This window comes from Cebidichthys violaceus, unplaced genomic scaffold, assembly GCF_023349555.1.
Source record: "Cebidichthys violaceus isolate CVI_PGR_0920_01 unplaced genomic scaffold, fCebVio1.0.p SCAF_9, whole genome shotgun sequence".
Classification (NCBI taxonomy): Eukaryota; Metazoa; Chordata; class Actinopteri; order Perciformes; family Stichaeidae; genus Cebidichthys; species Cebidichthys violaceus.
Window position 1 is genome coordinate 841,484 of NW_027176975.1, and position 23,385 is coordinate 864,868.

Sequence of the window (23,385 nt, forward strand, 5' to 3'; positions counted from 1 at the left end):
CAGAGAGAGACAGACAGACATACACACAGACAGAGGTCTGGTCTCTGTCCCCGGTCTCTGTCCTCGGTCTCTGTCCCTGGTCTCTGTCCCCGGTTACTTTATACAAATGTGAAATTTACAGAATTTGAATAGGAAAAGAATATGTACAGCTCTTATAGCAAACAATAAGTGAGATAAACACAATTGTTATATATTTACTTATTTATTATTCTAATGAATCAGTTATTAGATGTTGCACTGAATGTGGGTGAACCGGAGCTCCCGGTGAAAAACCCTGATCTACCATCACAGTAGGAGTCACACAGACTCACAAAGGCTCAAGCCTTCTAACAAGAGGTTTTTTTTTCTTTGAGTGAATGAAGTTGATATTCACTGAAAGCAGGAAAAACCGGAGCACCCGGAGTAAACCGTACCTTACCTCCACCTAATCAACACCACGTCCACAAATGCAGACGTCGGAGAAGGCTTTGTGTGAGTGAGTATTGATTTAGAGAGCTTTAATCATGGTGAGTATTGATTTAGAGAGCTTTAATCATGGTGAGTATTGATTTAGATAGCTTTAATCATGGTGAGTATTGATTTAGAGATATTTATCATTGTGAGTATTGATTTAGAGAGATTTAATCATGGTGAGTATTGATTTAGAGAGCTTTAATCATGGTAAGTATTGATTTAGAGAGATTTAATCATGGTGAGTATTGATTTAGAGAGATTTAATCATGGTGAGTATTGATTTAGAGAGCTTTAATCATGGTAAGTATTGATTTAGAGAGATTTAATCATGGTGAGTATTGATTTAGAGAGATTTAATCAGGGTAAGTATTGATTTAGAGAGCCACCACATACGTCTCACATCCTTCAACCTCTGGATGGGAGTTTCTTCGGACCCTTGAAGGCAGATTTCTCTGGTGTTACAGGAGATCTGTCGACAGTGAGCCACTCCTTGGTTTCTAAGAAGGAGTTTTCAAGGTTCCTAAGAGACTCCTACTCCTACCAGAGGGTGAAGGATCGGAGACTGGTGGTGGAAGGGTTCAGGAGGTGTGGCCTCTACCCTCTGGACCCAACGGCCATCGACTGGTCACGGGTCACGCCTCCTGAGTCGTGGGGCCTCCTCACCACCTCCGCCAACCCCATCGGCATCTTCCTGGGCTGCGCCTGATGTTGCCCTTCCCTCCCAGCATCCCCTTTCCCCAGCCCAACCAGCCCCTATCCCCAATCCCCAGAACCAACCTCTGTCTGCCCCTCCTCCTCCCAATCTTTACCTCACCCATCCCCTGGTAACATCAGGCTGGATAACAGTAGACCTGGCCCCGGCTGCCTACCAGCAGCAGGACCACATCACCACCGAGCCCGCCTGCTGAGGGACACCACCACCGTCCCCCGTCTCCTGGTCAGCACATACCTATTATGCATTTGAATTCACGTGTAAATCAGAATGTATTAACTATTGTGACGCATAAACATTATTATGAGTATGTATTTTAGTGTTGTAATAATAAAATATGATTATTATTTCAGAGCCTTCAACATTGGTTGCAGGACATGGCCTCTATGGGCCAAACTCCTCCCTCTCCCTCCCACAGTAAATTATTTGAATAATCTGAAAATAAAACAATATTATAACATGATGGTGACATCATGATGAAGAGTAAACAAAACATGGTTATGCTTTTTCTGTTATTTCTAGTCTCCCCACCTGCAGAGACCTTCATCATCCAGCTCCTCGTCTGCTGGACCCACGACATCCACCGGTGGTCTACTTCATGTTAGCTTTCATTGTATGTCAACCCATGAAAACCTGATCGTTTTCTTTAATCCAGAGTAAAAATAAATTCTGTTAACAGGTCTCACTTTGCACTGGCTTCCTGTCCAACAAAGAACTGACTTTAAAATGCTGCTGTTGGTTTATAAAGCACTGAATGGTTTAGAGCCAAAATACATCTCTGATCTGCTGCTACCTCATGAACCATCCCGACCCCTCAGGTGGTCTGGGACCGGTCTACTTCCTGTTCTCAGAGTCAGAACTAAACATGGAGAAGCAGCGTTCAGTTCTTCTGCTCCACATATCTGGAACAAAGTCCCAGAAAGCTGCAGGTCTGCAGAGACCCTCAGCTCCTTTAGATCCAGACTGAAGACTTTTCTTTGATTGAACCACATTCAAGGATATTAATCATTTTCTGCATTTTACTACTGTATTCTATTTCTTACACTGCACTGCAACTATTATTCTGTTTTTAGCTTTTTTAATGTTTTAATGACTGTTTTTAATGTTTCAATGAATGTTCTTACTTGTTGAATCTCCTTTTCTTTTGCTTTATGTTTTGATGCTTTTAATGGTTTTATGTGAAGCACTTTGAATGACCTTGTTGTTGAAATGTGCTCTACTAATGAACTAGCCTTGCCTCACTCCTGAAGAGATGGAGCAGAGAGTTTGGGGGTCCGGCCGGTGCAGGAACCTGACCCTCCTGAGAGCTCGGAGGTGTTTGTGTGCTGGATCATGAAGAGGGTTATTATAAACCTTATTTGTGTCCTGATTTTGTATTTAATTTTTGTCTCGTTTGTTTCTAAATAAATCTTTTCATTATCTTTTCATTTGTCTTTCACTTTAACAATGTAGCTTTTCAATCATGAATACTTGTGTTTTAGTTGTAGTAGAACTCTTACTCTGCACTGTGTGTTATGATAGTAACTGTTATATACAATATATGTACATAAGTGATACATTCATGCATCAGCTGGAGTTTTGCCAGTGGTTGACATGAGAAGAGTTTAACAAAACATCCAGCAGGTGGTGGTATACACTAAGATGGAAATGAAGGAGCTTTTATTGCACAACATATGTTGAAGCGTGATATCTTATTGTGAAGGACAGAACTACGGCCCCGGATGTTGACAGCATTGATGGTCACTTTGGCGACTCTGTAACACATTAACGTCCCCGGAAGCACCATCAGCACCCCGATGTCTACAACGAGGACAGACATTAGGACGGACTACGACAAGAGAGGCGCACAACTAATTCACCGGAGTCTGCGTCCTTTTACCGACTCTAGTAAAAAGGCAAAGCTAACTCTAATAATTAAAACCATATTTAGTTCGAAAGGTAAGAAGTTAAACTTTAGTTTACCATTAAATCAACTGAAAACACTACACGATCCTTTGTATCAATATTTTGTATATATATATATATATATATATATATATATATATATATATATATATATTATATACATATAATTATAATTATATAAAAAGTGATTTTTTTACTGGAATGTTGGCTAATGTCATCCACTAGACATACATATAACATACAACACATAACACATAAGACATAAGATATAAGATAACACTGCTACACTGTTGTTTGTTTGCTGTGGTTAATCTTTGCACTACTGGTTATTTTAGCTTAGTTAATAATACCATACTATTTCATTGTATATACTGTGCATTGTTATACTTTATATTATTTGTTTTCCTATGTTTCTTTAATTGCTTTAGTATATTGTTTACTGCTGTAACAAAGTGTCTGTCACCGCTCTCTGCTGCTCTCTGCTGCTCTCCAGTTGTGTTCATCACGAACGAGCCTATCACAGCACCAAGTACACTGTTGTCCTCGTGACGGCCCCTCCCTTCCTGCTCCTCTTTAGTTTCTCTTCTGGAGCTCGTGGTGTCACAGCTTCTTCTTCTTCTTCTAAAGGTTAGTGAGAGACTCTTTTCACTGAGGGACTCTAGGAGGACTCTTTGGTCCTTCGGGTCCAGCAGAAACTGGTTCAAGTGGTCTTCAGAGGAGGACCAGTGAAGAAGAACAGAGCAGCTCGTCACAAAGTCTTCAGTGCGCGTGTCGCTCCTTCTCTCCTCGTGAAGGAACCAAAGTGACTTTTGAGTTCAGTCTCGCGAGAAGAAGTAACAGAAACACTTGATGTTTTTCTTCAGTCAGCTGAACTCAAATGATTTAAAGTGAAGTTTAGTGTGTACAGGATGACGTCTTCGTCCGCCCTAAAGCTGCCGCACATCACTCCAAGGAGTACTTCCGGTCCGGATTTCAAAGTAAAGGATCGCGTGAGTTCTTTGTGATTAAGGAACAGAAGAGTAATTTAAGATCCTGTTATTTATTATTATTTAGACTACAGTTAGATATAATATGAAGTATTTTACTGTGTACTATGTGAATAATCTAATGTCAAAGTTCCTTCAGAGACCAAGACTCATTCTTTTTGTCTTAATTCACAAAGTACACAGTAAAGTACTTCATAGTAGTACTGACTGTAGTCTAAATAGAGTCCAAATAATCGGATCTTAAATTACTGTTTTAATCCCAAATAACGTAAACTAACAGACACGCAACCCTTTACTTTGAAATCCGGACCGGAAGTACTCCTTGGAGGGATGTACGTCAGCTTTAGAGCGGGCGACGACGTCATCCTGTACATAAGAAACTTAATTTAGATTTAGAGGAGCTGTTGTTCTAATGTTTATTATTATTAATATTATTATTATAATTATTAATATTATTATAATTCTGATCATCATTATAATAGTCATAATTATGATTATTATAATGATTATACATATTTATTATTATTAATATTATCATTATTATTATTGATTTTTATTATGATTATTATAATAATAATTATAATTTGTATTATTAGGTACTATGAGGTACTTTAACTCCTATAGATGTAACCTGATGTACTGTGATGTGAACTCCTCCTAGAGAACGAATCACATCAACGTAATATTTAGTGAGAACAATCTAAAGACCTTAGTGATGAAAAGTTATCAAAAGATTAAAGGTTTCATGGAGGCTGAGGACGTGGTGTGGCGGCCATTTTACATGGTTCACCATCATCCTTCAATCTGCTGTAACTCGACTGTTCTTTGTCTAAACTGTCCCAAACGTGCCATGCTTGATGAGAGTCGAGGCTTGAGGACTTCTGCAGGCCAATATGAACTCATAGTCACAGCGCCACCTACTGGCAGCCGTTGTTATGAGGGTTTCAGAAGTACAGAGGTCCAAACACTGAGCGGACCCTCTGAACAACATGTGGTTTCCTTTATGTAAAGATAAAGACTTCAAAGTGTTTGGAAAGCAGGAATGAGCTCACAACAGTTTAGAGTCATGTCAGTAGGCATCAGTATAAACCACCTGTAAAGCAGTAAACGGTGAGCTTCAGGTTACGAGTCACAATAAATGATGCACACTACATTGAGACAACACATCACTAAACATCTGCAGATGAAAGCTCACAGTGTTTCATTGAAGGGTTCAACTAACAGCCAGTTGAGTCCACTTTCCTCTCTCAGCCTCTGGATTCACTGACGCTCCTTTCTCTGGACTCCTCACTCGTCTCCTCACTCGTCTCCTCACTCGTCTCCTTTGTCAGCGTGTTCTACTAGATTACTGTCAGACCTCCAGGAGACACACAGAGAGTTCAGAGAGATGCTTTTACTTTGACAGTCTGTCATGTTACATTACATTACATTACATTACAGTCATTTAGCAGACGCTTTTATCCAAAGCGACTTACAATAAGTGCATCAACATTGGTAATCAAAAGAACTACTAGTCACCAGAAGTCATAAGTACATTTCTTTTTCCAAACAAGCATCTAAGAGCCTGAAGCAGAGCATAACTCAGAGCCAAAGTACAGAAACAAGAAAAACAGTTAGTGCTATAAGTAATACGAATACAAGAAGTGCAACAAGCTAGTATGAATTCAATAAGTGCTAAGTGGAAGGCTCAGGGTAGCATTTCCTGAAGAGGTGGGTCTTCAGCCTGCGCTGAAAGATGGGCAGCGACTCCGCTGTCCTGACGTCAGTGGGAAGTTCATTCCACCACTGTGGGGCCAGGACAGAAAACAGCCGTGACCGGGTCGATCGGCCGCCAGGACCTCTGAGCGACGGGGCGACCGATCGCCCCGAGGCAGCAGAGCGAAGTGGTCGGGCGGGGGTGTAAGGCTTGATCGTGGCCTGGAGATAGGAAGGAGCTGTTCCTTTCACTGCCCTGTAGGCTAGCACCAGAGTCTTAAACTGGATGAGCTCTTACAGGTAGCCAGTGTAGAGAACGGAGAAAGGAAGTTGTGTGGGAGAACTTGGGGCGATTGAACACCAGGCGAGCTGCAGCCTTCTGGACAAGCTCCAGAGGTCTGATGGCCGTCGCCGGGGCTCCGGCGAGTAGAGAGTTGCAGTAGTCCAGGTGGGAGATGACAAGAGCCTGGATGAGAACCTGCGCCGTCTCGTCAGTCAGGAAGGGACGAATCCTCCTGATGTTGTAGAGCAGGAATCTGCAGGAGCGTGTAACGGATGAAATGTTTGCCGAGAACGACAGTTGGTCATCCAGGGTCACACCCAGGTTCCTCGCAGTCTGAGTTGGCGTCACCACGGTATCATCAATGGTGATGGACAGGTCCCGGTGCGGGCAACCCTTCCCCAGGAGGAACAGTAGCTCAGTTTTGTCTAGGTTGAGCTTGAGGTGGTGTGTCGTCATCCACTTCGAGATGTCAGCCAAACACGCAGCGATGCACGTCTCCACTTGGGTGTCACCGGGGGGAAATGACAAGACCAGCTGGGTGTCATCGGCATAACAATGGTAGGAGAAGTCATGCGAGTGAATAACAGAACCCAGAGATGTTGTGTAGAGCGAGAAGAGAAGGGGGCCCAGGACTGACCCTTGCGGAACCCCCGTAGTCAGCATGCGTGGTTCTGACACGGCCCCCCTCCAGGTCACCTGGTAGGATCGACCCGTCAGGTAGGATGCAAACAGGGAGAGTGCAGAGCCTGAGACGCCCATCTCCTCGAGGGATGAGAGGAGGATTTGATGGTTCACAGTGTCAAACACCGCAGACAAGTCCAGGAGAATCAGGACAGAGGAGAGAGAGTTAGCTCTCGCAGCGTGAAGCGACTCTGTCACCGCAAGGAGGGCCGTCTCTGTCGAGTGACCCACTTTGAACCCGGACTAGTGGGGGTCCAAAAGGCTGTTTTGGTGGAGATAGGAAGACAGTTGGTTAAAGGCAGCGCGTTCAAGTGTTTTGGATAGAAAGGGTAGAAGAGAAACCGGTCTGAAGTTCTTGACATCAGAGGGGTCAAGTGATGGTTTCTTCAGAAGGGGGGTGACTCTGGCGGTCTTGAAGGCCGTGGGAAAGCATCCTGAAACAAGAGATGTGTTGATGAGGTGGGTGAGGAAAGGAAGGAGTTCAGTCGCAATAGACTGAAGAAGAGGGGAAGGGATCGGGTCAAGGGAGCACGTGGTGGGGCGGTTAGATGTAACAAGGTTGAGGACCTCGTTAGGGGAGAGAGGAGCCAGAAAGGGTAAGATGGGGCGTGGAGATTGGAGGGAGAGCTGTGGGGGCAGGATTGGACAGGGAGAGAGGGGCTGAGAGAAGGAGGATCTGATATCGTTTACCTTCTTGTCAAAGAAGTTGGCGAAATCATCAGGGAGAAGGGAGGAAGTAGGAGGAGGGGGTGGGGGTTGGAGGAGTGAAGTGAAAGTTTCAAAGAGTTTTTTAAGATTGGAGGCAGAGGTTAGGATTTTAGAGCGGAAGAACGCAGCTTTAGCAGTAGATAGAGAGGAGGAGAAAGTGGAAAGAAGAGCTTGGAAGTTAAGAAGGTCCTCCGGGAGTTTGCCTTTTCTCCATTTACGCTCAGCCTCTCTTAGGCTCCGTCTATCAGTACGCACTGAGTCCGACAGCCACGGGGCAGGTGGAGTTGGGCGTGCAGGCCTGGAGGTGAAGGGACAGAGTTTGTCCAAAGAAGAAGTAAGGGTGGAGAGGAGAAGATCAGTAGCAGTATCAGGGGATAGGAGAGAGAAGGATTCAGGGTCAGGGAGAGCAGAGGTGACAGAAGAGGAAAGATCAGCAGGGGAGAGGGAGCGGAGATGACTCCGGGTAGAAACCAACACTGTTACAAACACTGTTACAAACACTGAAGCTACTCTAGGTGGCCGTCTGCATGAAGAAGATGTTCAGCTGATATTAAACCGTTTCATAAGAACATCAACCCAACAAATAATGATGGTGTTTTATTGTGAAAGGCTGTAAACGGTGAAATGAGTCAGTTGAAGGTGACGGTTTCCCTTTGAGCCACCAGAGGGCGACAGCTCCACTAACAGCCTCATTGAGAGGAGGCATCAGTGTGACTCCATCAGAGAGAATCAGGACGTTGATGTGAAGGAGGAATGAGTGCTGATGTGCTGATCAATGATTGGACGGATGCTTTCAGCTCTGCTCTCAGTGGTTCCTCTACACATGAAGGTACAAAGTGACGTGGATCCAGCAGCAGCTAACGAGGTCACATGACTGATTCTGGATTCTTGGACTAGCTGCTTCATGCTCTGACTGGATGTAGTAGACGTGGAAACAGAGGAACATTTCAAACGTGGAAGAGCTTTTCAAAGTCAGTCCAATAGAAGTGAACGGTGACGTCATCCCAAAGAAAGGCCAATAAAAAGCCACATGAAGTGTCTTCCTCTAGTCTTCAAACAAGACAAAAGACTAGAGAGCATTGAGAACGTCACTTCTTAGAGATGACTCTGCAGCTCAACGTGACGACAACATGGAAACTGTCCCATGAGTGTTTTCAGTGTTGAGGTGAATGAGCTGTGTGTGTTTGTCCTGATGAAGAGACATAATGTTGTTGTGTTTGTGTGAAGGTGTGGACTCTGCTATGAATCAGTGTGAGGACAGAGAGGAGGGAGTCCCTCCCTCTACAACCAGACACACCAAAGCTCAGAGGTGAGATGACCATCTCTAACTGTCCATGACTCAAAGTCCTTCATCCACTGACTCTGTTTCTACATGTGACCAGGACCCATCAGGGACCACACTGTCCTGGACCTGGACCTGCACCTGGATATGACCCTGGACCTGAGACTGAATCCAGCTGTGTGTCCATGAAGAGTGACCGGTCTAAAGATCTTCCGATAGGCTTCAAAGATGGACGCCACTCTGTTGATCAAAGGTGAGGATTTCAAACTGATAATAATAATAATAATAATAACTTTATTTAAATTGCACCTTTCCAATATAAAGTTACAAAGTGCTTCACAATAAAACATGAAAGCAAATAAGAAACAATCAAACCGTAAAATCTGATTTTAAATCAATAAACGGATGTAGAAATAAGTCAAAGGGTAAAAGTGAGTCTTCAGAAGAGGTTTAAAGAGGAGACTGAATCTGCCGGTCTTAGATTAGCAGGAAGAGAGTTCCACAGCTGAGGGGCCCGGACAGCAAAGGCCCGTTAGTAAGGTGTGGTGTAAAAACTATAGAATAGTCGCGAGTGAGTGCTGTAATACTGAAATAAGGAAATGTGAGAAAAGAAAGTTTGTCTTTGGAGTATTTATTGTCTGTGCAGAGAAGGTTCAATCATCCCACTGAGCGCCTGTGTGCAGTCTGAGGGATGAAGAGCCCCGTGTGCAGGTTTGAACATCTTATAAAGGACCAGTGCACAAGGGTGGGGGGGTAGGAGGAGTCCTCACTAACATCTGTTTCTGTTCCTAACCCAAACATTCTATGCTGTCTGCACCCTGTAATGTGAACGGATCCCGTCCCGGGGAAAGCGGGACAGGCTTGTGGACCTAACACGGTGGTCACTTCTTACAGCTGTCCTTCCCCCGTGAGTTGGTTTCCTCATGGCGGTATCAGAACAATACCTCCGGCCTTCTATCTCACCCTGTAGCTAAATCGTTAGGATTTTCAGAATTAATGTCTTCCTGAGAGTGTTGTACAGCTACGCCCTCGGCGTTCTCGTTAGGATGCAACCCTAGCACCCAGTATGGAGAGTTATGTAGAACGTCTGTACTTTACTATCGCCTGTTGTGAACATTCTCACCATTTATGACTAATTCTGCCAAGTCTTCTTCAAGGCTTTTGTTTCTTTTGTCTTTTTTTCATGCTGTCTTCTCTCCCATCTCTGAGTGGGTTGGACAGCAGAAGGGTCTTCTGTTCCCCTCTGAGGGGGTAAGACCCCTAAGGGTCTATTAAAGAAGTCTCTCCCAGTCTCTACGCTGGGGAAAAAGCCCAATCTCTCAGTTTTCCTGCTTCTTTTCTGCTACTTCTGAGGCTGTACCTCCTCTAATCACATGCGTCACAAATACAGGAGACATCTTGGAGCAGAGTCAGCAACAGAATGGAACTGGTTCTGACTGGTTTGGTCCGGATAGAACCAGAAGCACAATATAAGGCTCAAGTGACTATGTTACATAAAGGGTCTAAGCAGGCTAAATGTTTCTATCACTTCTATCATGAAATAAAACATTTTATATGTTAAATCACATCTAATATGAAATAAAACAGTTTATATTGTGATGGTTATAAAAAGCCAACAAGCTATATGTTAATGAGATGAAAGCATGAATGACTCTCTCAGGTCAAAGGTCAAAGGAATGACCTGATTCTGCTTCGCCGTCTCAATTGAGTAAAGCAGATCTGCACAACTTTGATCACCTGAGCATCAAAAGTCAAGTGCGAGTCAGAAATAACACCCAAGTTGAGGGCTTCATGCTGAACATTATTAGATGAAGCTCCCAGACTGGAGGAGAGATCATGAATGCAGAAAGGGGCCAGCAGGGGTCATTATAACTACTTCATATTTGGAGTCATTTAGTTCCAGGAAGTTTTCAGACATCCAAGTTCTAATGTCGGCAAGGCAGGACATGATACATGAAACAGTGGTGGAGCCAGGCTTAATGGGATGTACAACTGGGTATCATCTGCGTAGCAATGAAACTCTGTATTATGTTGACGTATGATGAGTCCTAGTGGTGACATGTACATGGTAAACAGGAGGGGACCCAACATAGACCCCTGAGGGACCCCACAGAAGAGAGGAGGCCCCTCCAAGCATTACAGAAAAGGACCAGTTCAACAGATAAGACATCAACCAATCCAGCTCCACATCACTGATGCCAACAGAGTTCTTTAGACGGCGGATTAAGACATTGTGGTCCAATGAGTCAAAGGCTGAGCTGAGGTCAAGAAGAATTAAAATGGAGTACAGGCAGAAGGTCTTATGTGGCCTTGACCTGAGAAGTCTCAGTGATGTGAAGAGAGTGAAAGCCAGACAGAAGATTCTCAAAGATTTCATTGTTATTTATGAAACAAATCAATTGAGTGGAAACAGTCTTTTCTAAAATCTTTGATAATAACGACAGTTTACAGATGAGTCTAAAATGACTTAAAACTGAGGGATGTAAACAGGGCTTCTTTAAAAAGTGGTAAACAGCAGCATGTTTAGAATCAGAGAGGAGATACCAGTTGACATGGAGCAGTTAATAATGAATAAAACATCCAGACCAACCGTCTGAATACAGCTTTTAAAACCAAGTGAAGTGAGTCTCAGAGGCAAGAGGATAGTTCTAAAGTGTAACAGTGGTTCAAAGGTCGACAGAGAGATTTCACTAAAGTGGGTTAGTGGTGAAGGTAAACAGGAGTCAACATCAGGCTCAACAAGGTCAGTACTAAAATGCTGCAGAATGTCCAGGAATTTATTTTGAAATTATTTATAAACTCCTCACATCTTTCTGGTGTTGAATCAACTGGTTGACCAAGCGAGGGACGGTTCAGAGTTTATGGTTCTAAAGAGGATTGTGACCCTGTTTAGTGATCAGATTGTAGAAATATCTATCTGCATCAACATTGGTAATCAAAAGAACTACTAGTCACCAGAAGTCATAAGTACATTTCCTTTTCCAAACAAGCATCTAAGAGCATGAAGCAGAGCATAACTCAGAGCCAAAGTACAGAAACAAGAAAAACAGTTAGTGCTATAAGTAATACGAATACAATAAGTGCAACAAGCTAGTATGAATACAATAAGTGCTAAGTGGAAGGCTCAGGGTAGCACTTCCTGAAGAGGTGGGTCTTCAGCCTGATGAAAGATGGGCAGTGACTCTGCTGTCCTGACGTCAGTGGGAAGTTCATTCCACCACTGTGGGGCCAGGACAGAAAACAGCCGTGACCGGGTCGATCGGCCGCAGGGACCTCTGAGCGACGGGGCAACCAATCGCCCCGAGGCAGCAGAGCAAAGTGGTCGGGCGGGGGTGTAAGGCTTGACCATGGCCTGGAGATAGGAAGGAGCTGTTCCTTTCACTGCCCTGTAGGCTAGCACCACAGTCTTAAACTGGATGAGCTCTTACAGGTAGCCAGTGTAGAGAACGGAGAAAGGAAGTTGTGTGGGAGAACTTGGGGCAATTGAACAAGGTCAGTACATCTGAATGGATCTGAATGGATGTATGGATGGATCTGATCTGGAATCTAAAATGATCGTGCCGGAACTGTTAAACGTACCGACAAGCTTCTCTGTGGAGAGGCCAAGTTGTTCATTGGTATTAAAAGTTGTGCGTGATTCAGTGAAAGCAGAAGTTTAGGGGGTGGGAGTGAAGCATTGTGGGGGTTTGTGATCAGGAGAGAGGAGTGGAACCTGGTAAAGTACTGCCTTGTGATCACTCAGATTCACATCATCAACACAGAAACCAAGGCAGAACACAAGGTCTAAGGGGAGTCCTGTGTCATGCCTCGGTTGATTCACAAATTGTCTCAAATTAAAAGAATCTAAGAGTTTGATAAAGTCAGAGGTGAACGAGGAAGAGGAGCAGCAAACATGGACATGAAAATCACCAAGAATAAGAACTCTGTCACATTGTTCCATAATGAAAGATCAATGTGTCTGTAAATAAAACTAAGATATTCAAAGCAGGAGAAGCAGCCGATCCAGAGTGAGGAACGACTGAGAACATGTCGGTGAATGACTGCATGACTCAATAAGAGGTGTGCATTCCTCAGAGCTAGTCCAAGATTCTGTGATCATTAAAAAGTCAATATTGTCGTGATAAAATCCTGGCAGATCAAAGACTTCTTGGCAAAGGACCTAATATTAAGTAGACAGAACTGAGCTGTTTCCACAGAGGGCCAGGATGCTGGACAGGGATTTGTTGCTGAAACCACCAGTTAAAGCAATGAAATCAATAAAATTCTGTTTTTCTGTTCCCTTCCTATTAGGATGCAGCCCGTTGTATTTAAAAAGGTCCCACTTGGTCCAGACATAATCAAAGTCATTAATAGAAGCCAGTCCAGTGGCAGCAGCTAAAAAGACGGCTGAAACGCTCACAGCTTTTGGTCATAGTGGCAGTTGGACCAGACTTGGTCCACCTTCTTCTCAGGCTTTCAATGGTGGTGACTTGTCACGACTGTCACTATATAAAAGCAGAGATAAGAATCTGTTTAGCATCTGGTTTTCATGACAGAACACAACATCTTTACCTAATTGTTGTATTTGTGTCAATGGTACAAACAGAATGTGAGCTGATTCTTCATGATTCCTCCACAGAGAGGAACAGGAGAGCTTAGAGGTTCCCAGAGGTCAGTCTGCCCAGCAGCATCAAACACTGGACTCCATATTTATGGTCTGTACATGTACAACTACTGTTACATCTATTCTGTTCACAATCATCTCCATGCTGCACTTTGTAGACCAGTGGATCGTCAGTCTGTCCAACATGGATCTGATGTTTGGTTCCATGGTTTTAGTTTGTGTCATTCATAGAATCTTCTGTTCCAGCTGCTGGAGGAGAACATCGTCACTTTTGTGAAGAACGAGCTGAAGAAGATCCAGAAGGGACTGAGTTCAGATTACCCAGAATTCTTAGAGAGTCAGAGGGAGGATGAGGAGGTGCTGGACAGTGAGGATGAAGAGCAGAGGAGGAGCAGCAGAGAGGCATTTCTGAAGATCACACTGAACTTCCTGAGAAGAATGAAGCAGGAGGAGCTGGCTGACTGTCTGCAGAGCAGTAAGAGGATTTCTCTAAAGATTTAACATGCTGGATAAATGTGACGTTTACTAAAGTCTCAAGAGATGGACCAGAATATATTCAGATATATTGACATATTTGTCTAATAATCTATTAATTGATGTTCTTTGTTTTTATTCAGGAAGTCATTCAGGACTTCCTGCTGCAGTTTGTCAGCGTGAACTCAAATCTAACCTGCAGAAGAAGTTCCAGTGTGTGTTTGAGGGGATCGCTAAAGCAGGAAACCCAACCCTTCTGAATCAGATCTACACAGAGCTCTACATCACAGAGGGAGGGACTGCAGAGCTCAATGATGAACATGAGGTCAGACAGATTGAAGCAGCATCCAGGAAACCACACAGACCAGAAACAACCATCAGACAAGAAGACCTCTTTAAAGCCTCACCTGGAAGAGAGGAACCAATCAGAACAGTGATGACAAAGGGAGTGGCTGGCATTGGGAAAACAGTCTTAACACAGAAGTTCACTCTGGACTGGGCTGAAGACAAAGCCAACCAGGACATACAGTTCACATTTCCATTCACTTTCAGAGAGCTGAATGTGCTGAAAGAGAAGAAGTTCAGCTTGGTGGAACTTGTTCATCACTTCTTCACTGAAACCAAAGAAGCAGGAATCTGCAGGTTTGAAGAGTTCCTGGTTCTGTTCATCTTTGACGGTCTGGATGAGTGTCGACTTCCTCTGGACTTCCACCACAATGAGGTCCTGACTGATGTTACAGAGTCCACCTCAGTGGATGTGCTGCTGACAAACCTCTTCAGGGGGAAACTGCTTCCCTCTGCTCGCCTCTGGATAACCACACGACCTGCAGCAGCCAATCAGATCCCTCCTGAGTGTGTTGACATGGTGACAGAGGTCAGAGGGTTCACTGACCCACAGAAGGAGGAGTACTTCAGGAAGAGATTCAGAGATAAGGAGCAGGCCAGCAGGATCATCTCCCACATCAAGACCTCACGAAGCCTCCACATCATGTGCCACATCCCAGTCTTCTGCTGGATCACTGCCACAGTTCTGGAGGATGTGTTGAAGACCAGAGAAAGAGGACAGCTGCCCAAGACCCTGACTGAGATGTACATCCACTTCCTGGTGGTTCAGTCCAAACTGAAGAAGGTCAAGTATGATGGAGGAGCTGAGACAGATCCACACTGGAGTCCAGAGAGCAGGGAGATGACTGAGTCTCTGGGAAAACTGGCTTTTGATCAGCTGCAGAAAGGCAACCTGATCTTCTATGAATCCGACCTGACAGAGTGTGGCATCGATATCAGAGCAGCCTCAGTGTACTCAGGAGTGTTCACACAGATCTTTAGAGAGGAGAGAGGACTGTACCAGGACAAGGTGTTCTGCTTCGTCCATCTGAGTGTTCAGGAGTTTCTGGCTGCTCTTCATGTCCATCTGACCTTCATCAACTCTGGAGTCAATCTGCTGTCAGAAGAACAAACAACCCGGTGGTCTGAAGTATCTCGAGACAAACCTGAACTAACACATCTCTACCAGAGTGCAGTGGACAAGGCCTTACAAAGTCCAAATGGACACCTGGACTTGTTCCTCCGCTTCCTCCTGGGTCTATCTCTGGAGACCAATCAGAAACTCCTACGAGGTCTGCTGACACAAACAGGAAGTAGCTCACAGACCAATCAGGAAACAGTCCAGTACATCAAGAGGAAGATCAGTGAGAATGTGTCTCCAGAGAAAAGCATCAATCTGTTCCACTGTCTGAATGAACTGAATGATAGTTCTCTAGTGAAGGAGATCCAACAATCCCTGAGTTCAGGACGTCTCTCCACAGATGAAGTGTCTCCTGCTCAGTGGTCAGCTCTGGGCTTCATCTTACTTTCATCAGAAAAAGATCTGGACATGTTTGACCTGAAGAAATACTCTGCTTCAGAGGAGGCTCTTCTGAGGCTGCTGCCAGTGGTCAAAGCCTCCAACAAAGCTCTGTAAGTACAGAGAGAGTTAGATTCATATTTCATACCTTAAATACGCTGCTGTCTTTTCTACTTATTGTTTATTTTTTCTTCATCATCGTCTCTTCAGACTGAGTGGCTGTAACCTCTCAGAGAGAAGCTGTGAAGCTCTGTCCTCAGTTCTCAGCTCCCAGTCCTCTAGTCTGAGAGAGATGGACCTGAGTAACAACGACCTGCAGGATTCAGGAGTGAAGCTGCTGTCTGCTGGACTAGAGAGTCCACATTGTGAACTGGAGACTCTCAGGTGACCCTGTGAATTACTTTTCTTGGACTAAGTACTAAGTTTAAAGTTTACACACAAACACATTGGTGATGACAGTAATAAACATAAACCTTCCAGCCCTCACAGTTCCATCAGATTATGTGACGTGTGTCGTTTTGTGTGTTTGCAGCCTGTCAGGCTGTCTGATCACAGAGGAAGGCTGTGCTTCTCTGGCCTCAGCTCTGAGCTCCAACCCCTCCCATCTGAGAGAGCTGGACCTGAGCTACAATCATCCAGGAGTCTCAGGAGTGAAGCTGCTGTCTGCTGGACTGGAGGATCCACACTGTAGACTGGGAACTCTCAGGTATGAAGAGGCCTGCTGCAGCCACAGACAATCAGTCTGATAGAGGAGGTAGAGCTGGAGACTTGTTCTCTGTCACACTGTCAGCCTGGTTAATGTGACCCTGACACACCAAGCTGACCTCAAACTACCAGAGACTCATCAAACTGTTTGTGTCCCACATCAGACCATCAATACAGACAGAAGTAGTCAGGGAACAGTAGCCAGGATGAGCCCAAACAGGGAGGGAAGGTGATGAAACTGATGTTTTTATGGAGCGTTGTCTTGTTTCAACATTAGAAAATAGGACAGTGGTGTATCCTGACACGTTGACGGCATCATGGTGGGTTGACATGAGTCAACGTCGTCACGCTACAGGTTTGTGGACTCATATCAAACAATAGTTGATGTTTTGATGCTCATCATCTGTCACCAGTGTGTGTTGCCCTTTAGTCCAGTGAAAAGACAAACAGACAAAGAAACAATCTGTTTAAACGTCTTGATGAATCATTACAATAGGAATGTTTGTCTGTTTCAAAGGAGTTCAGCTTCACCTGGTTCTGGTTTGTTCTGCAGGGTTAGGGTTAGGGTTCCCCGTCTGATAAGAGTCGACTTGTTGAAACTACAGGTGACAGTCGGCCACAGACGCTCAGTGAAGAACCAACAGCTGATTGTGGACATGGTGTGTCAGAGCCCAAAGAGGTTTATTTAGGACTGGACCAAAGTTCTAGGGGGACACAGGCAGTGCTCTGTGGCTGCAGACGGACTTGAACTGTAATATCTTCACCCCCAGATTACAGATAATAAAAACCAGTGTTGACTGTTGCTAGGAGACGGGATGCGAACGGCTTTGTACATCCAACCATCCCCCCCGACCTCCTCCATGAGGGTTTGTGGTGCTGTAGTGATTTCAGGATACTTTCTCCTTTACTTCTGAGAGACAACAGTCATCATCACACAAACACAAGACAAAAACAAAACATCAACAATCAATACTTCTATATTGACAACGGATCAGCTGACTCTGTGTGATGGTGAAGAGTCGTGTGGTGCTGATGAACCCACAGAGAAGCGTCTCCATCTCTGCAGCTCTACAGAGCTTTTGAGCCTCTTTTAGCTTCTAGTTTTGGTTCTGCAGCACATTTCCTGTTTGGTTCAGTCTCAGTGTTTCAGCAGCTGTTTTCATCCAACAAGCTGTGATGAAGCCTCTGTTCACTACCTGCTCAGCAGCAAACAGCAGACAGACTCAGTCAGAGACTAGCTGTTGAACATAGTGGAGCATTCAGCAGCTAAAGAGACAGATGTTTCCCTCAGGAGGTGGTGGAGACCAAAAACAGAGCTAGAAGAGAGAGAACAGTGGACTTCATTCATCAGGTGACACAAACACAAAGACTCCTGATGAGTCATCATGTTGATGTGTAACTGCTGGATGTGGAAGCAGCTGGTTGATATCATGTTAGACACGCCTCCTTTCTAAGATGATGAGATGTCACATGTTGTGTTTACAGCTTGTTGTCACTGAACCACAAGTGGACAAAGAAATCAGCTGATGCAGGTTTAAACATGTGATTCAGTGACTGACTGGTGGAGGAGACTGAGTGTGAAATGATGATGATGCTCAATATAATCCTGATAATAATACATCATGAATAAGTGAACAGGATGAGCCGTCGTCATGGGCCCATCACAAGAAGCTCCGCTGAAGTCAAAGAACATGAGCTGATGAATAATAAGTGCTCCATGTGAACATGAAGAACAAAGCCCTTTGATGACAGGATGTAATGTCCATGTGTCCATGCTGCTCTGACCCCCCTCCTCCTTTCAGGGCGGAGCCTGCTGGAGTCCAATGGTTCAGACCGGGTCTGAGGAAGTGTGAGTGTGCTTTGAATTTGATTCATGAGAACAAAGCGTCTTCAAACTGTGACATCACTCATTCACATCTCTGATGTCATCATCAAACAGATTAATAACTGCAGCTGTATTGTGTCTTGTTCTCTCCATCAGACTCCTGTGAACTCACACTCGACACAAACACAGTACAGAGAAGCCTCAAACTGTCTGACAACAACAGGGAGGTGACAAGTGTGGAGGAGGATCAGTCATATCCTGATCATCCAGACAGGTTTGATGTCTGTGTTCAGCTGCTGTGTAGAACTGGTCTGACTGGTCGCTGTTACTGGGAGGTCGAGTGGAGAGGAAGAGTTTATATAGCAGTGAGTTACAGAGGAATCAGAAGGAAAGGAGACGGTGATGACTGTTTGTTTGGAGAGAATGATCAGTCCTGGAATCTGAGATGTTCTGCTGGTGGTTACTATGTCTATCAAAATAAGACAAGAACACCCATCTCCCCCCCCCCCTCCTCCTCCTCCTCCTCCTCCTCCTCCTCCCTCCCCTCTGGTAGAGTAGCAGTGTATGTGGACTGTCCTGCTGGCTCTCTGTCCTTCTACAGAGTCTCCTCTGACACACTGATCCACCTCCACACCTTCAACACCACATTCACTGAACCTCTGTATCCTGGGTTTGGGTTCATGTCTGGTTCTGGTTCCTCCGTGTCTCTGTGTTCTCTGTAGGAGCAGAGTCTCCTCCTCTAGAGGAACCTTCTCTCTGACCACATAGTTCAGTGTGTTCAGGATCACACACAGCTGATGTTAGTCAGGACCAACCTGATCTCTTCTGTGGTTTGATCACCTGACTAACTTTTATGCAGCTCGGATCTTCTAACCTTTAAATAGATAGAGCCTCGTCAGCAGTGTTTCTAATGCTCTTTACTTTTATTCTATTTCACACTCATATAGGCTTGATGCATTTAAGTTTGTTCTACTCAATAAGTTACTATTGATTTCTTACCTATTACTGAGCTCACACTCATTCAGAATGTGTTATGATTTAACTTTTCACTCTTTGGTTTGTCTTCTTACTCATCATGTGTTCATTTAATGATGATCATGTTTCAGTGATTTTCGTCAATTTGTTAACGTGTGATTTTTGACGAGGCTTATTGGTGATCTAAACTTTTGAGGTTTTTGACACTTTTCTTTTATTTACTTTTTACATCATCTGTTTTTGTAACCTTTAATGCTTTTATTGTATAACAAATAAAACTGGTTTGTATTTTGTACATTCCAACCAAAGTCCAGTGTTGCTGGTCTCTGAGGGTCTCTGAGGGTCAGAGAGCTCTTCTCCTGGGAGAGGCTGACAGCACTGAATGATGGATATGAATATGAATAACAGACCTGCTACAAGCTGAGCTTAAATGCTGTTCTTCAATCTGATGTGATTTACTACCTCGGTGGCTCAGATAGTGTTGAAGCTCTGCTGGTTCATCAAGCTTGGTATTCATGTGATTACAGGACTTAGACATTAGCTGTTGTGTTTTTGGTGAAGCAATAGGGTCAGATTAGCATCTAAATGTAGGGTGATAGGGTCAATTCAATTTATTTTGTACAGCCCAAAATCACAAATTTGCATTTCACGTTGGAACAGGAATAACTCCCCAAAAAACCCTTTAACAGGGAGAAAAAAGGAAGAAATCTTAGGGAGAGCAACAGAGGAGGATCCTCTATCAGGATGATGTGTGATAGATGTCATGTGTACACAATGAACAACATAACAGAGTTACAACACATTCAATGATTATGACAGAAATGAATCATATAATGAGAGTAGTAAGTATAATAATGCTAGAAACATGACTACTAGTAATAACAGCAGAAGTGGATATAATAGAATAACAATGGTATCAAAAGCAGTAATGTATCGGCAATAGTAAGCAATGTGACTACTAACAATAAAGATATTATCAGTGGGTGTCAGGCAGGACCACAGCAGGAGGAAGGACCAGGGTCCAGATAAAATACTCCATCAGTCTAGGCCTATGGCAGCATATCTAGGGGCTGGTCCAAAGCAAACCTGAGCCAGCCCTAACTATAAACTTGAGCCTGCCCTAACTATACATCTGAACCAGCCCAAACTATAAACATGAACCAACCCTCACAATAAACCTGAGCCAGCCCTAACTATAAAACTGAGCCAGCCCTAACGATAAACCTGAGCCAGTCTTAACTATATATTACGTACAACATATTAGTACACGCAAAGCCTTTTGGGACATAGTACACGCAAAGCCTTCGAGGACATGATAGTAAACTCATAAGCTTTTTGGGACATAGTACATATTAGTCAAAACCTTCGGGACATATTAGTACACTCAATGCCTTCGGGATATGATAATACACGCATAAGCCTTCGGGACATGATATGATATGATAACATAAACCTACGAGACATGAATCAAAACCTACAGGACATGACATAAATACACTTGCTTGCTTACTTGCTTGATTGTTGAATAAACCTGTGAAATAAATCGTACTTGCTTGACAAACCTGTAAAGGAAATAAAAGTACTCTGATATACCACTCAAGGGATATAGAGAAATCAACCTCATCTCAATGAGTACATCTTTGTGCTCCGCGTGAACCCCCTGCTGACACGGTGTTAAGACGAGGCACCTTCCTGTGACGTGAAGGTAATTGTGTAGTCTTCCTATAAAACTTGAGATTGGTGATAGACATTAAAACAATACAAAATAAAACAAACAAGGCTGTTCAAAGTGGGGAAGTCCACCCACAGGTACTACCTGCCTCAGAGTAGTTAAATCGTCTATTCGCTTGGCGAAGTGAACCTACGTTAACCGGACCCCTTTTCAAAAATCGTCCTTGAAATCGTTGCCCAACATTGGTTAACCGTAGTAAGGAGCCTTGGGGGCGGGAGGCGTCATTTATCCTGGTGTAACTAGATGGTCTACTAAAGACGAGAAGCCTAAAACAGACCGGCCATAGTCAAACTACCAGAGACTCATCAAACTGTTTGTGTCCCACATCAGACCATCAATACAGACAGAAGTAGTCAGGGAACAGTAGCCAGGATGAGCCCAAACAGGGAGGGAGGGTGATGAAACTGATGTTTTTCTGGAGCGTTGTCTTGTTTCAACATTAGAAAATAGGACAGTGGTGTACTGTTATTGTACTATAACCATTGTGTTGCTCAGGAATAGGACTCCTCCCTCATAAAGGGATCAGTCCATAACCTTGCTGAAGAGTACCTATATCTGAAAGTCTACTCTGTTATATAATCTTACGCTTGGCAGAAAAGTAGTGTAACTTGTTGTCGTTGTATCATTGATATTTACTGTGATATCATGTATCCATACAGCCTGTTGAGGATTGTAATGGTAATTTTGTACGTAGTATATATTTCTCCTCAGTATATTGTATTCATGCATAAGTCATTTTGCTCTGGACTTTGTTGAACTTCACTGTGTCTCTGTTGTGCAGAAGAAGAATTCTCCCTCTCTGTTCACATAGATAACTAACTGTGTTGTATGAGAACGTTCCTGCTGAGGCCTTTGGGCTGCTTGTTTTGGTTGCTGGCCGTTTGTTTTCACTTGTTGTTCCATCAGTCTGAGACCAAAAGTCTGAGACCAAGATGTCTGTAACGTTGGCCATCGGCCCCCACCTTTACTCTGTATAAAGAAAGCTTGTTTACTTTGTTCTTGGTTCTTCCTCACTGAGACTGAACTCATTCTGTTGTGATGATTGAACCTTCTCTGCGCAGAGAATAAATACTTAAAGACAACCTGGTTTCTGGTATTATGTATTTCAGCATTAGAAGACTCACATAAAGAAGGTACAGGAATATTTTCCATCACAGAACATACAGTGGTGTATCTATGGAACACTGTGTCTTGTGTTTTGGAAAAACTTCTAATTATAAATCGGGTAAAGAGTTTTGTTCACAGATTCAAAGAAAATAATAAAGTCTTCAAATGATTCAAAGTTGTCCCCTTCTATTTTATTTTGCTTGCAAGGGAAAGATGCACCACAGCCACCTCAGTCAGTGTCTGTGGTGAAAAGTTCAACATCGTACAAGATACCAAACCATTTTATGCACACATGAGTTCACGTACTGGGCTAAATCATTGACAAGGAGTAGATGTTCTCGTACCCTGGCTATCGTTCTTATCTAACCACATGCCAAGTGTGTTTACTGGGAATCAGTGATGGTTTTATGGTCTGTCTCAAACTTGTCAGACACTGTGTCTTCACTTCCTCTGTCCGAAGTGGGAGTGTGTGACCAGCCGTGAGAAACAAGACACTGTGTTCATTAAAACTGATTAACTACTTCTATAGGACTGCTGTGTTATGTCAGTATTTGTGTTCCTCACCTTACCTTTCAGTTTTACATCTTTTAAAACATTTCATGATATAAGAATATATTTTTTCCCATTACACTTGTCTAACAGTGAGCAGGTGTGTCATACGTCCTGAGTACCGGCAGAGGTCACTAAATTCAGAATAGACGTGGGGGGGGGCTTTCTCTGGTAATAAATGCCTTTGATTCTAAAAATCAGGGTTGTTGGTGCAGTAGTTGAGGAGAAGCTGTAGGAGGATTGTTAGATGTAAAATTAGATTTGTCTGATCTCCGGACGTTTGACAAAACACTTTGCTCACTGGATTGAGTTGTATTGTATTTGTGTCTAGACCACTTTGTTCTCTGTAATGGAATCAAAATAAATCTACTCTGAACTGACCTAAATAAACGAGTGGAAATTCAACTATTTTTACTGCTCAATTTGTTGATGTCATGCGGGACATCGGAACCTCCGAGACAGGTGTCTCCTCTAAGGGGACGGCTCCTCAAGCTGCAGGACCTCCACCACGACACACCACTGACACAGAGACACACACATCTGTCCCTACAGGGAGAGGGACCTAGAGACACACATCTGTCCTTAGAGGGAGAGAGACCTAGAGACACACATCTGTCCTTACAGGGAGAGAGACCTAGAGACACATCTGTCCTTACAGGGAGAGAGACCTAGAGACACATCTGTTCTTACAGGGAGAGAGAGACCTAGAGATACATCTGTCCTTACAGGGAGAGAGACCTATAGACACACATCTGTCCTTACAGGGAGAGAGACCTAGAGATACACATCTGTCCTTACAGGGAGAGAGACCTAGAGACACATCTGTCCTTACAGGGAGAGAGACCTAGAGATACATCTGTCCTTACA

General features: G+C 43.8%; 1 protein-coding gene across 3 annotated transcripts; it reads left to right on the forward strand.

Annotated features, from left to right (window-relative positions):
* The first annotated feature begins 2,925 nt into the window (after nucleotides 1-2,925).
* On the forward strand, nucleotides 2,926-22,898 carry LOC137866823 (NLR family CARD domain-containing protein 3-like). 3 transcript variants are annotated; one of them, XM_068702981.1, is made up of 11 exons: nucleotides 3,025-3,103; nucleotides 3,564-3,697; nucleotides 8,651-8,732; nucleotides 8,806-8,958; nucleotides 13,324-13,399; nucleotides 13,555-13,783; nucleotides 13,926-15,738; nucleotides 15,836-16,009; nucleotides 16,158-16,331; nucleotides 18,133-18,179; nucleotides 18,312-22,898. In XM_068702981.1, the coding sequence occupies exons 3-11, from the start codon at nucleotides 8,665-8,667 to the stop codon at nucleotides 18,875-18,877; spliced, it is 3,300 nt and encodes a 1,099-aa protein (XP_068559082.1). In that variant the 5' UTR covers nucleotides 3,025-3,103; nucleotides 3,564-3,697; nucleotides 8,651-8,664; the 3' UTR covers nucleotides 18,878-22,898. The 3 variants fall into 3 exon arrangements, with proteins under 3 accessions (XP_068559081.1, XP_068559082.1, XP_068559083.1); XM_068702980.1 differs by lacking the exon at nucleotides 3,564-3,697 and having other exon boundaries at nucleotides 2,926-3,103; XM_068702982.1 differs by lacking the exon at nucleotides 3,025-3,103 and having other exon boundaries at nucleotides 3,511-3,697.
* The last annotated feature ends 487 nt before the right edge of the window (nucleotides 22,899-23,385 follow it).

Excerpts from the sequence above, each read along its gene's own strand:
- LOC137866823 (XM_068702980.1), top strand. The coding sequence starts at position 2,962 with ATGTCTACAACGAGGACAGACATTAGGACGGACTACGACAAGAGAGGC. Across the intron at positions 3,104-8,650 it reads AACCATATTTAGTTCGAAAG|GTGTGGACTCTGCTATGAAT; the intron begins GTAAGAAGTTAA and ends GTTTGTGTGAAG. Across the intron at positions 13,784-13,925 it reads GGCTGACTGTCTGCAGAGCA|GAAGTCATTCAGGACTTCCT; the intron begins GTAAGAGGATTT and ends GTTTTTATTCAG.